General features: G+C 38.5%; 1 protein-coding gene across 1 annotated transcript in view; it reads right to left on the reverse strand.

Moving 5' to 3' along the window:
- Window positions 1-14,683, reverse strand: part of PIGG (phosphatidylinositol glycan anchor biosynthesis class G) — a 78,036-nt gene that overhangs the window by 28,350 nt on the left and 35,003 nt on the right. The window contains exons 10-11 of the mRNA XM_042822764.1: window positions 10,184-10,375; window positions 4,409-4,718 (exon numbers count right to left, since the gene is read on the reverse strand). Coding sequence (XP_042678698.1) covers window positions 4,409-4,718; window positions 10,184-10,375 — 502 coding nt within the window. The remainder of the gene's footprint in view (window positions 1-4,408; window positions 4,719-10,183; window positions 10,376-14,683) is intronic.

A 14,683-nucleotide genomic window follows, 5' to 3' on the forward strand; every position in this document is an offset into this window, starting at 1 on the left:
CATGGGGCCGGGTGCTGCCGGCACCTTGAAGGGTGCTTCTCCTGCCCTTCCACTGGGGTTAGACAGCTGGAGCAGACCTGGGAGTCCTGCTATACATCGTGCTGAACAAGCAGGGTGCCTTGAGACTGTGCCTTTTTCTTTTTACTTGCTTACTCTTTTACTCATAGCCATCTCGCCTACAGCATTAGAATAAGACCTTAAGTTTTGGATACTTTCTCATTTGATTTATTAGCTTCATTTTCATTTATACTGGATTCCACTGTATTATATCTCATTCTGCTATCATGTTTAGTAAATTAGCTTCCTTTCTTTTCTCACTGCCACTGCTTTATTCCCTATCTAGGCCCACCTCCCCACCTTTTCCCTTCCCCCTTTCCTCTTTTCTGAGAGTATAAGACTGCGGGTCCCTTCATCCCATCACAGAACCAGTCCAAACTGCTTTAGATCAGAATACTATGTATTAAGAGAAGTTTCTTCAGCAAAACTGCCAGAAGTTTTTTCCATCCCTTAAGCTATAGTTCCAAATAGGAAGTCTTATTCTCAATACAGACCGAGAGCTACCTTCCAAGTGAAGAGTCGCCTTTGACTGGATTCTGAGTTATGTTTGTAGCCTATGTAATTTCATGAGCTACCAACACTTCTGCTCTGTTTTTCTGCAGTAATAGCTTGCACATCAGATAGCTGCCTTTAATTGTGAAGTTGGAAAAAAATAAAAAAAACACCACCTGTTAGGCTTGTATGATTCAGTTTGTTCTCTCTCATAGCTACAGAACAGTTCCTTCATCACAGAATAAATGAAACAAGCTATTATCCTGAACAGAAGCATTTTCGTCCAACTTTTCATCTCTATCCTATAAAGAGAATCTACTTTAAATGCCATTAAAGCAATTTGAAATGATTACTGAAAACTTTTTAAGAGTGAGGAACAGCGGAGAATTCCACCTACCTTGAAAACTTTTTTTTACTTAGCATAACTGATTGCTCTATTTTCAAATCATCTCTAGGAATATGAAGGCCACAATCAAAACTGGCATTTCTAAAACCCTTCCTATTCCACTGCAATCCATTTGACATTTCACTCTGCCTAGGACATACAGTAGAGTTAAGTACATGCCTTGGTTTTCAGAGCAGATAGCAAAAGAAAAATCTGCTAGAGACTGCTGTCAACATCTTCCAGAATGGATACATTATTTTAAGGATACCATGCTAGAAAGATTACAAATTAAGCAATTACTTATCAAAATTATGTTAAATTCAGAAGAATTTCTTCAGAGCTGGAGTTTACAGACAAATTATCGGACACAACATGAGAGCTCCCTGACTGGGTCTGTTCTGTTTCATACATGGAACTTAATAATAAACCAGGCTCAGAAAGAAAATGGCAGGGGGAGAGTGGGAAGCTTTGAATGGCAGGGGGAGAGTGGGAAGCTTTGGACTGCTTCTAGTAGAAGCTTTAGGAATTAACAATCACTCTCCATCCTTCATTCTTTGTTGAACCAATAAAGGAGGCATAAAGAATGGTCAAGAAATCATGTAACTACAATGCATGCAATATCCTTCTGAGCTTTGAATGCTGCGATTCAGCAGCATGCCTACATACATTGAGGCTTGCTGTATCATAAGAGCTAATTTTTAAAATACCCTCAGGTTTGCTGAAATCCGTATCATGCTAAATGTAATTACTCTCAAAGGAAAGACAACTAGAAGATGTGTCAAAACTGCCAAGAGGATGGTAGGCAAACGCACGACATCCAACAGTACAATGTGCAGCTAATTCGAATGGAAGTCACTTATCTTCTTGAAATCAAAAAGCTCCTTGATTATAAAAATACTAAAAAGTGCAAAAAAAAAAATAGTCAATAATGTAAGAAGAGAAATCTTAAAACAAATATCTTCTCAGTAACACCAGTATAAAACCACTAAAAAAATCCACATGTGCTGTAAGATCTGTTATCTTACATTGGTATAGGAAATACATTTCATTGGTATAGTATAATTACATTGATAGGAAAAAGGATGCTTGGCACAACAGAGACACATGGAAAGACACATTTTTCAAACTTTTTGGAACTTCTTGCACAAGTGTTTTTTCAAAATTTTTTTTTACAACCCTCAGATTGGAGAAAATAAAAAAGTATTTCCACAGCAAATATAACATCTCAAGAAGTTCTTATTTTCCTTGTAACATCCTAACTGGAAAACTGATCAGATAAGTGGACAGAGAGGTGGACTGAAAACTGGCCCAGCTGCTCAACACACAGGGTTCTGATCAGCAGCACAAACTCCACCTGGAGGCCACTCACTAGCATCCAACCACAGGGCTTCACACACTGGGGCCATCTTCCTTAAAGAAGCATGGCAGAGACAACATCCTCACCAAGTCTACATGCAGTGCCATTCAAAGGGACCGGAGCAGGCCAGTAAAATGGGCTGACAACAAACTCAGGAAGTTCAACAGCAGGAAATGCAAAATCCTGCACGTGGGGAAGAATCAACTCAGGTGCCAGGATGGGCTGGGGGATGACCACTGGGAAAGCAGCTTGGCTGAGAAGGACATAAGTTGTCCTGATGGACACAATCTTGTCTATTAGCCAGCCATTTACCATTGGGTCACAGACTACCAATAACACCTGGGACTGCAGTGGGAAGAGCACTGCTAGCTGTCTCAAATTGACATTCCATTCCCTCTCTTTAGCAGTAGTGAGATCACACTCATGGTCCTGGCTTCAGTTCTAGGCTCCCCAGTAGAAGTCTGAATATGTCTCTGAGTAACCTGAACTTGACCCACTTGTTGATTGGTGGACATTGGACTGAAAAATCTCCAGAAGTGCTCCTCAGCCTCAACTACTTCCTGATTCGATGGTTCTGTGAAATTCTCAGCCAACTCCAATAATTCATCATCACTGAAAACAGAATCATAGAAGCGCCTGGGTTGGAAGGACCTTTAAGATCATCTAGTTCCAACCTCCCTGCTACAGACAAGGATATCTCCCACTAGAGCAGGCTGCTCAAAGCCCCCCCAGTCTGGCCTTGCATACTTTCAGGGAGGGGGCATCCACAACCTCACTGTGCAACTTGTTCTAGTGTTTCACCACCTTCACAGCAAAGAATTTCTTCCTAATATCTAGTCTAAATCTACCCTCTTCCAGTTTAAAGCCATTTCCTCTCATCCTCTTGCTATCTGCCCTTATGATAAGTTCTTCCCCAACTTTACTGTAGGCTCCTTCAGGTACTGGAAAATAGATGCTTTACAACAACATTAAAATTTTTCTTTGTTAGTCTCTTTTCCATAATTACGACTTTCTTGTCAGCCTACCCACCATTTCTGACAGGTGGTTTTGTTAAGTACCTCAGTATGCAGAGGCTTTCAGCCTCTTTCCAGTCCCTCTCAGAAGGCAATCACTGGAGTTGGCTCTGAATTGTAATGCTCTATACATGCAAAAGACATTCAATCAAAAAACGTTACCTCCTCGGAGCAGGAGGTAGAAGCAAAACTGGTTAGGAAGGGATGAAACACAATGGTGGTATGCCCACCAATGATCCTCTGTCCTGACGTGCTCTCTCAGAGGAAAGTTAAGCCAATACTCAAACTGTACTAAAAGAATTAGAAAGTATCTGAAGTACACTAAGCTTGACTACAGTTTAACATTCTTAGCCATGCCTGGAAGTTATATCCACCACACTCCTTACCTTGAAGTTTGCAGCAATTCAGAAAGCCTCTCTTCCTAAACCAGAATCTAACAACATGATTTCCAGCTTAACTAATGTTCTCTTAGGACACTACTACATTAAGTTCCTAGCACTAGCAGAAGAGCAAAGAGCCTCTCTTACTTTGATGCTAAAAAAAAAAAGTTTTTGTGTAATTGCAACAATGGGGACAACAACGTTGCTGAAATCATTAGATCCTCCAGGAAATATGATTCATTGTAATAAGAACAGCAGTTAGTTTTGACCCTCCTAAGATGCCTTACATTGACAAAGAGATTCCCTTCAATTGTGAACTTCATATAAATACACTGTGATGCTACCAAAGGTTTTGGAAGTCTAAAGATCCAGGTACAAAAAAAAGCATCTTTCTGTTACTGTTATTAATCAACTCAGCTTATATATTTCAGTTTACAATCACCACAGTAGTAGCTACAAACAGACCAAAGCCCCACATTATACATAGCTGATATTTCTGACAATTGTGCAGCTCTGCACTGAGGGTATCACGTTATCAAGCACATACGGTTCCCTGATTCTGAGACAGAAACGTTAATCAGAAACATTGTTAGAAACATAATAATTCTGAGAACTCAGTGAGCTCTCCCACTCTATGACTTGGTTGCCACTTCACATTCCATAAACATTTCTTTTGAAAAATATTCCCCTCCCCGCCCTATAGCAGGGAAAACATTCAGCTTACCTGAAAATAGAAGAAAGCCTGGCCAAACCAGTAGTGCATTATGGTGATCTGTGCTGCATCAAATTTCAAAGGTCTCCAGATGTATTTTGTCATCATTGTCTGTATCAACAGACAAAATACCAAGACTGGTAAATTGTGTGGTCTAAATAGAAGGGCTGACAGTAGAACTAATCCACTATACACTTCCCATAGTCCTGTACTCTTCATACGGGAGTCTGCAGAAATAACCTGTGACTTCAGCAAATCTTTAGTGCCAGTGAAGACTATTCCAAGAACAAAGACATAAACAAAACGAGCTTCAGTAATCCCCCTAAAAAGAAAAGAAAATAATATATGTATCTGAAAAAGCAAACTAGAAGCATAAGTTACTCACTAGTATCAATTTCATAGGTCAAAAAAAGTCTTTTTCAAGAGAGATGCACAAAGTCTGTTCAGTTCCGCCAAACAGACCAAGTCCTAATGCTACTAATAGTATGGGCCCTTTTGTTTTTGTTTAATTAGTTGGCTTTGTCAAATATGCAGAATTCTAAAATTCGTTCCCATTTAAATGACAACAACTTCCAATGAAAGTCAAGCTTCTGGAGAACAGGTACCTCATTCAAAAAAAATCTGCCAAAGGTAAGGGCCAGTAGGTTTAAAAACTGGAATAAAATACTATGATTTTTTTTTTTAATTTTAGAAAAAATAATACATATTATGTACACATTCAAAATTTAGAATTCGTTATTCCCAGGAATTATTAAGATCTTTGTATATGAGTGGTGAATGAACACAGTCTTCTACAAAGGTAATACAGTTCACTCAGAAGCGAGAATTCTTGAGTCACCTGAACTTAAAAATACATTATCTTGTAAAGCATAAAGAATTGTTTCTTCATGGAGCAGAATAGTAAAGTTCACAGAGTTCTTGTGTTTCTGGCTCATGCAGAAATTAATTGCCCTATTTCAGTATTTCCGTTAATTCTGATGTAATCATTACCAAAAAGTGTTGAAATGCAGTCATGCAGCTTTATGGACTGACCTTTATCAGAGGGTGTAGCGAGAGGACAAGATGTAAGGGCTTTAAACTAAAAGAGGGTAGGTTTAGATCAGACATTAGAATAAATTATTTACAGTAACAGTGGTGAGGCAGTTGCATAGGCAGCACAGGGAAGCTGTGGTGCCCCATCCCTGGAGGTGCTCAAGGCCAGGTTGCATGGGGCCCTGGGCAGCTGAGCTGGTGGGAGGCAGCGCTGCTCATGGCAGGGGGTTGGAACTCAGTGGGCTTTATGGTCCTCTCCAACCCAACTACTCCATGATTCTATAAACTCAGAAGCAAAATTTTAGATAATTTTTGAATACTAGTCAACATTGAAAGGAGTTAAGTGAAAAAATGAGATTAACTGGTTCATGAAATTAAAACTAAAAAAGTTTTTTAGCAAGAGCACTACCCTCCACTTCAGTATGGCATATACACATCTTTTTTTATTGTACAAATCATCATTATAAAAAAACTCCAAAAAATTGAAGGCCACATTATTTCCTTACATTTTTTAATTTAGAGGTTATCTAAGCTCAGGCCATAGAAGAAGGAATATTCTTCAATTGTCTAATCCATCTTCCAGCAAGTGTCACAGCAAGAGAAAACTCTTGTTTTAGGTAAAAGGGAAACAGATGGGACATCAGAGCACTGATTCTGTCTTAAGTAAACATGAATTAAAGATGCAGTAGCTACATACAGATGAAAAAGCATCTTACACAAAGCTATCCTTCTATCTGGATCTGTCTCCCCTTCATGTCACACACATGATAAAGATACCTCCAGACAAATTTGAAGGACATTCCTGGTCATTTATCATATCAGCCATCTAATCAAGGTGAGTTTAAATTGCTATGCTAACATATCAGCTAACATTTGAAATGTGCTAACATGTCTACCATCTTAATTGGCATGCTGTTCAGGAAGTTTTGCAAGAGCCACTGTGTTTAAAGAGTCAGTGATGCTGGACAAACAATGCTCTGTTAGGCCCTGTATTACAGGCTTAAGAAGCCCATATCCTAGCATAACTAGCTCACAGGTAAAAAGTTCTGCTTCCTTCAGTAGGAATGGTTTGGGGAACATTTCATAATTGCAATGACCATTCCAATCAGAGATACTACTATTTCATTAAATGTATATGGTAAAAGAATACATAAGGACCATCAAGCCCCACCCTGAAAGCATCTTGTTTAAATAAGAATCATAGAAAATACAGACTACAGCGTACACCTGTCCCATGATGTATAAAATGAGTGTCTGGAGTCTTGTAGGGTATTTGCACTCAGAAAGCACAAAGATATTTCAGTTAAGATAATAATAAAAAAAAAACCCTCTTGTTATTTGCTCCCAGATAAACTGCCACTTCATTTCAAGCTGTGCTTTAAGTACAAGACCACTATACCTGCCAATAAAGCTTTATTTTCTGAAGCTTTGTTTCATTAATCTTGAGAGCATCTTTTAAATCACTATATAATTAGAGATTCATAAACATTTGACATGATTTAAGCACATTATCATATTCACTATTTAAGGTGAAACAATATAAAAGCCCTTTATCTTTCTTCTTGTAATTAAAATCACTACAGTGAGTACAGAATGAGAAAATTCTCAGAAAAGGCTTTTGTCTTAAGTACTCCACTTATTTCTCTAATTGCATTCCATTTGTAGCTCAATTGCTGTATTTAATGTTCTGTCCCATATTGCAGTTTTTTTTTCACTGCAACTCCAAGGACCTTACTCAAGCACAGAAATGAGGTTAAACCCAGAAACCACACATGCTTTCAAAAATACTTTCAATCACAGAGCAAAATTCTGCAGAATACAGTTTACCATTGCACCCATGAATGCTGAAGGACCCAGCAGAACTGATTACCGAACTACTCTTTATCAAGCTTCCAGAGAATGGGAGAGGTGTCTGTAGACTGGAGGAAAGCCAGTATCACCCCAGTTTTCAAAAAGGGCAAGGAGGACTCAGGAAACTACAGTCCAGTCAACCTCACCTCTGTTTCTGGGAAGGAGATGTAATAACTTATGTCATCTCTGAGCCAGTGGAGAAGGTTGTCAGCAGCAGTCAACAAGGGGAAATCATGTTTGATCAACCCTGTAGACTTCTATGACAAAGTAAGTAAGCAAGGGGGGAATGTCATACACCTTGACTTCAACAAGACTTTTGACACTGTCTCCCATAAAATCCTCATAAGTAAGGTCAGGAAGTGTGGTCAAGAGAACTGACTGGTAGAGCTCAGAGGGTTGTGATCAGTGGTGCAGAGTCTAGCTGGAAGCCTGTAAACAGTGGTGTTCTCCTCTAGCTACAGATCACAGAGCACTGGAACAAAATGCGCAGAGAGACTATGCAATTTCCTTTTTTTCAGATGATCAAAACATACCTGGACACCTTCTTGTGTAACCCACTGTAGGGAACCCGTTTTTAGCAGGAGGTTTTATGCTAGATGATACTCAGAGATCTCTTGCAACCACTACAATTCTGTGATTCTGCCATTACTTTCACACTTAGCAGAAATAACATACAATGTCAACGCTGGTACAGAATTCATAGAATCCTAGAATAATTCAGTTGGAAAAGACCTTAAAAATTATCGAGTCCAACAACAACCTAACCATACAACCCAACTAATAACCCTCTGCTAAATCACGTCCCTGAGCACCACATCCGAACGGTTTTTAAACACATCCAGGGATGGTGACTCAATCACTTCCCTGGGGAGCCTATTCCAGTGCTTAACAATCTCTTCTATAAAGAAGTGTTTCCTGTTATCCAACCCAAACTTACCCTGGCACAACTTGAGGCCATTTCCCCTCATCCTGTCATCTGTCACCAGTAAGAAGAGATCAACCCTGCACTCGCTGTAAGCACCTTTCAGATATTTGAAGAGATCAATAATGTCTCCTGTCAGCCTCTCTTCCCCAGACTAAACGTTCCCAGTTCCTTCAGTCTCTCCTTATAGGCCATATTCTCCAAGCCCTTCACAAGCCTTGTTGCCTTTTTTCGGACCTGCTCCAGCACCTCAATGTCCTTTCTGTACTGAGGTGCCCAAAACTCAGAGTACTCAAGATGGGACTTCACCAATGCCGAGTACAGGGGCAGGGTTACTTCCATAGTCCCGCTCATCACACCACTCCTGATACAAGACAGGATGCCATTGGCCTTCTTGGCCACCTGGGCACACTGCTGGCTCATATTCAGAAGAGTGTCCATCAGTACAGCAAGGTCCCCTTCTGTCAGACAGATTTCCAGCCACTTTTCCCCAAGCCTGTAGGGTTGCCTGGGGTTGTCGTAATCGAAACGCAAGACCCAACATTTGGCCCTATTGAAACTCATACCTTGGCCTGTTGATCCAGTCTATCCAGACCCCTCTGTAGAGCCTTCCTCCCCTCAGGCAGATCAACACTCCTTCCCAACTTGGTGTCATCTGCAAACTTACTGAGGGTGCACTCAATCCCCTCATCAAGATAATTAATAAAAATGTTAAATAGAAGTGGTCCCAGTACCAAGGTCTGGAGGACACCGCTCATGACTGGCTGCCAACAGAATTTAACTCCATTGACTACAACTCTTTGGGTCCGGCCATCCAGCCAGTGTTTAACCCAGCAGAATGTACATCCATCCAAACATGGGCAGCTAGCTTCTCCATGAGGATCTGTGGGGGACAGTGTCAAAGGCTTTGTCCAGGTAGAAAACATCGACAGCATTACCTTCATCCACTAAGCAGGTAACCTTGTCACAGAATGAAATCAGGTTTGTCAATCAAGATCTAACATTAGAACTATCTTCAATATTTGGAAAGATGGAGTGTATGTAAATGCATCTGTATATATATATATATATATATATATATATATATAAAAATAAATGAATGTGTGTCTATATATAGACACAAATTCAGTTTATAAAGATGCCTTATTAGAAAATCTGATGTATGTGTCCTAAAATCTTTTCCTACATATTTTTCCCATCTGCATATCTTGTGAATTTCTGTCCTCTAATTAAAAAGCCCCAAAAGAAACCACTTACATCAAATTAAAAATGAGTGTGAAAGTTTACTGCATTTATAAGACAGTAGTTATACTTGTCTTCCACGATCCTCTCCTCCTCTTTTAATGCTCTTACTAACTCCGCAAGTTTTCCACAGCTCTGATATTTACAAGCCAGGTACTATCCAATGATAAAAAGCTCCACGAGAAAACTGAAGTCACTTAGCTACATTCTGTAAGTAATCACTGGTAAAAACACCAATAAATTCCTTACAATTGCAGTGACTAGTTCTTTAAGAAATTTACATCGCCATAAAAGTCCTCAGTACGCACTGTGCAGAACAATTTTGTTACAGTCATACATTACAAAAATATTCAACTGAGAAAGAAATATATAGAAAAGCAACACTCTCAATTATTGTATAATCATTCTTCAAAACTAACAAACAGCTAAACGAACTTGACATGTTCTCTGCTAAATGTGGCAAATCTATCTAAAACAAGAGGAGATGGTGTATTTGGAGCTTCTTTCTAGCAAAAATACAGGGAATGACTACTGGATTTTCCTCTGATTAGTCGCAGGACACTTCACAAGGCTTGAAATTACACATCACAAGAACTGTGTGTCAGCCACATACAAAATGCAGTTCTATTCGTAAGAATTTGATTACAGTCTAAACATAACATCCATCTCCACCTCATCCCGATACCGAAAGTGTTAATACCTTTCTAGAAATAGATTTACATATCTGTTGATTAACTTACTTTGAAATATCTTTGCTGTCATGTTGCCATGGAAATACGACATTTCCAATGGCTGCCCGGTAACTGTAGACTCCCAGGAGCCCAAGTGCCATAGCAATTTTTGAAACCAGTGAGCATCTTCTTTGAACCAGAACAAAGATCATAAGTAGGGAAACTGCAGCCAAGACGGAGAGTTCAGACTTATGCTCAGAACTGCAGAAAAAGAAACATACAAACATACAAACAAAAAACCTTCAAACTACTGTAATTACTGTGAAGCACATTTGACAGAGCCTTAGCTACAGTAGTCTATTGCCAAATTATTGCACTGAGATATGTTATAAATTTTCCAAAAGGTATTGTAAAATATGTTAGTAGTTTCAAAAAACTGATTTTACTAATGAGGCTTCCTATTCAAGAATGCATGCTTCAGGAGGGATTGTGCTCCACCATATGCTAGCGATTCTCTTAATTATATAAAGACTAAGCTGCTTAATAGAGTAGAAGGTTTTAAACTTGAATTTTCTTATTTATGCGATTTGAAACAGTACATTTTGATTACACTACAGCATTTCGTTTCTTGAGATAAGGCATAAAAAATTCTTACATTATGAAATTAGTATTACTTTCCATTTCTAAATAACTGCACATGCATTTGTTTTGTTTAATTTTAGTCATATGAAGTACTACCTAACTGTAATGACCAGAAACATACCTACTTACTTTTAAAAATATATACAAACAACACAATATGACTCTTTTACACAACTACACCTCCTTGTAGTGGATCAATACATACAAAGAATACAGACAGAACTTGCATCACTCTTGCCAAGAGTACAGATACAGTCCCCTTCATCTTAAGTATCTATCAGTCATTACAGACCTAAAAGCATTTCATTAAGCATGCTGCTAAAAGCTGTATGTTTAAATCTATAGTGACATTACTTGGTACTGCAAAATCTAAGGGGGTAAGATAAAGATCTGCTCTTCATGCCTCCTACAGCTAGATACAAAATTTTAGGAAAGCCTTTATAAACCAGGAGTTGCTAAAATTTGCCCACTGCAAGTATTCTCAACATCTCAAACAACTCAGAAACATTAATCTTATTAATTTATCTTTTTTTAAGAACATTATTCAGAGCATGATAACCATGTGTTCCATCTCTGTCTTCCACACTTCAAAATGTCACAATAAGAAATCATCAACTTCAGTAAAATGACACTAAGCCAGGGCTGCATTAACTCTGAGCACACTTAATAAAACACCAGTTTTACCTTTGATATAATTGGAATTACAGTACTTCCAATAGGTCTACCCTCCTATTTGATGGTACATGCTTTATCAGGATTTTAACCAATAATTGTGACAGCTATTGTGCTTCGAAATGTCACAGACAAAAGGAAACAGGGCAGAAAAATTGCCCTGTTAGCCTGCCCTGCAGGACCCAGTTCACAGAAGCGCTTCGTGGACGACTCCCAGGAGCTGCACTGCTCTCTGCAGAACAGTAGAGGGAAGTGCCATGAACCAGAGCATTACAGGATATATTATGTGCCCTTGGTGTTTCTCCTCAATAGTATTTTTCTCCTACAGGAAGCGACTGAATAAGGAGTGAATGGATTCTTGCAGCATCCTGTGAAGATAGCGTATGCATAATTTCTTATCATCAGTACATAAAGAACTAATTCAGTAACCAGTACACCTTTTAAAATTCACCACAAACATTCATTTAAAAGAAAACCTTCAGGACATATCCTCCTTATTTACTGCATGACAGTGAGATAAATCAAATCAGGCAAATTATTAAGAATATTCCTACCTGAAAGATGTAATAAGCATGCTATATCCAGCAAGACTTTCAATAACATCTGCCATTCCCTACACTGAACACTGCAAATCATAGTCTATGGGGAAATTTAAAAAAAGAAAAAAGGGAAAAATAAAATAAAATCCTTAGGAAAGGCCCAGTGAAAAGGAAAGGTATTTTTAAATACATGAGCACATCAGTCACTAATGGCACATTCCTTACTGCTAGCACAGGGGTTTATATCCAGCCTGTGTCTAAATGTTTCATAGAGTATGCTGAAGAAACAAATAAAACAGGATTTATAACAAGCTATGTTGAGTCACTGTAGACCACCTACAGTTTCCACATTTACCAATCAAGGTTCTTCTAATTAGGCTGCTAAGCACACATTAAATTAGCATGTATTCTGAAAGAGAACTGTAGTTGCTCAACACAGAATTCAGCCATTTAGCAAACTTCTCAATATCAATCCAAGAAACCCATGCAGAAACATGCTGCTCTAGCTCAGCTGAAATTTAGTGGTGCTTGCCTAAGCCACACACTGGAAATCAAAGTACCAAGAGTTTCACAATAGAGAGCCCAAATTAAAAAAGCAGCTTTGTTCGTATGCTCTTACTATCACAGCCGGTGGTCTACACTTTCATACTTCTGGTGTCAGAGACATTTTCTTTGACTTGCTTCAATCTCACTTAATTCCTGCAAACTAATGGAGTGAAGGGAGTTGTAAATACTCAGATGAATCTCATTTTAAACCCTTTTTAACTGTTCACTTCCATACTGCTAGCATAGAACAAAATACAAACATGTTTCACTGCATGCTAATGTTCTGGAGGAGAGCACTTGGGGAATTAAGTACGTTATTTGACGGAATTATCATCATCTTTACATGCTGCTGCTTCTCGTCAGTTCTCCACAAGCTGATGCTGCCACTGACTACTTCACCCCCTCCATAGTGAGCCCTGTAGCAGCTCTGACACCTTTTGAGTATGAGGTCTGACCAGGATTAAACATATGACCAAAGTTATCTGAATGCTACCTAATTGAAAACCTTTTTACTATCAAATTCAAAATCTGCATGTTCTCTTTACTTCACCTATGGTCTATTTTTCTGATGCACTTATTCTCATTAAAGTGCATTTATTCTTTCCAGCAGGCTTGCAGAATCTCTCCGCAAATATCAAAAAATACTTCCGTAACTCCTGCATTATTCAACGTGTGCTGAACAGCTAAATTCAACATGTTACTGGTAAACTGATTTTTCTGTTTTGCTTCTGATATATGTCCATGCACAAATCTGTACAATAATCTTTTTTGCCTTAAATGAATGGTCAGCCCATTATGCATTGTCCAGATAAGCAAAATATTAGTTTGAGCATGACAACAGATAACCACAGGGTCAATACAGGAGGAAAAGAAGAAAAGAAAAAAAAAAAGAGAAAAGACTGAAAAGACTGTTCATCAATTTATCTGAAAAACAAGAAGTCTGAGCAGCTGTAACTCAAACTAGCAAGATACAAATGATCTGAGAAAGGTTCTGATATTACTAGGAAATATGCTATTAAGACACAATGATGCAAATTAAACACATACTAAGAATAGATCAACAATCAATCTTACAGGATCACAGTGCATTTCGGGAAGAGGAATGAGTGGTTTATGCAACTCAGCCTATCTCTATCTTTTAATTGAGGCCATAAAGAAAATCCATCATCTAAATCCTGATCAAAATACTAGGGAAACAGACACCTCTACCACACTGTTCTCTTGTGAAAGAGAAGTAACAAAGACATTGAAATCTCTAACCAAAGAAAATTCAAGCATGTTCACCTAATAGGAGTTAGGATCCTCACGAACCAGACAATGTGCAGAGATTTAGTTGACTCATTCACTAATCATTTGGAAACTTATTCTGTGAGGCCTTTCAGGCCCAAGACAGGACTTATCCCACCTGCATTTATCACTTATGTCAAAAACTGTGCACTTTAAATGCTGCTCTTAGGGTTAACTTTTAACCATATAAAGCAACATAAGAATATGTCAGAATGATGACACATATTATATCCTCTTGTTAGGCTAAAACTGCTCCTGTGATTCGTGTCAGGATATGCCAGCAGCCTGTGTAAAGCTGTAAAGCTGTTACAGTAGTGAAAGCAAGAAGGCAGAAAGGTGGCAGCCCCAATTACACATTGTCTTCATCCCCATGGTACTGCACTCTGGACTTAGGTTTTTGTTTGTCTTTTTTTTTTTTAAGGCAGAAAAAGAAGCTTGAGAATCATTAATTCTTTTTCATTTGACAGGCAAGTTGGGTTTTATAAACAAATCTTGACAATAACAGAAAGAAAAAAAAAAGTTTATATATGCTGCATTTCAGAAGATGCAGATACTGCTGCTTTTTTTGGTTTGGTTTTGTTTTGTTTTTTCAAATGAATTTGGACAGCCACAGTACTGGCTTGCAAATTCATTTTTTCCTTTACTAATCCAGTCCATATATTGCAGCAGAACATTTGCCAGTTAAGCTGCATGGTAAACCAGAATGGGACACGATCCATCTCATCTAAAAGATTAGTTTTCTGCACCACAATGGGATATTTTACTAGCCATACCAGTTCAGTTATTTCACCATACAGACAAAGCAACTGCTTTGATGGTAAAACACAGGGCTTGTGATAGGAAACACATGACAACAGGTACATTGCCACGTAAGGTAACATAT

The sequence above is a fragment of the Centrocercus urophasianus genome, unplaced genomic scaffold, assembly GCF_019232065.1.
Source record: "Centrocercus urophasianus isolate 14NV4802_14NV808 unplaced genomic scaffold, USGS_Curo_1.0 seq_21, whole genome shotgun sequence".
Classification (NCBI taxonomy): domain Eukaryota; kingdom Metazoa; phylum Chordata; class Aves; order Galliformes; family Phasianidae; genus Centrocercus; species Centrocercus urophasianus.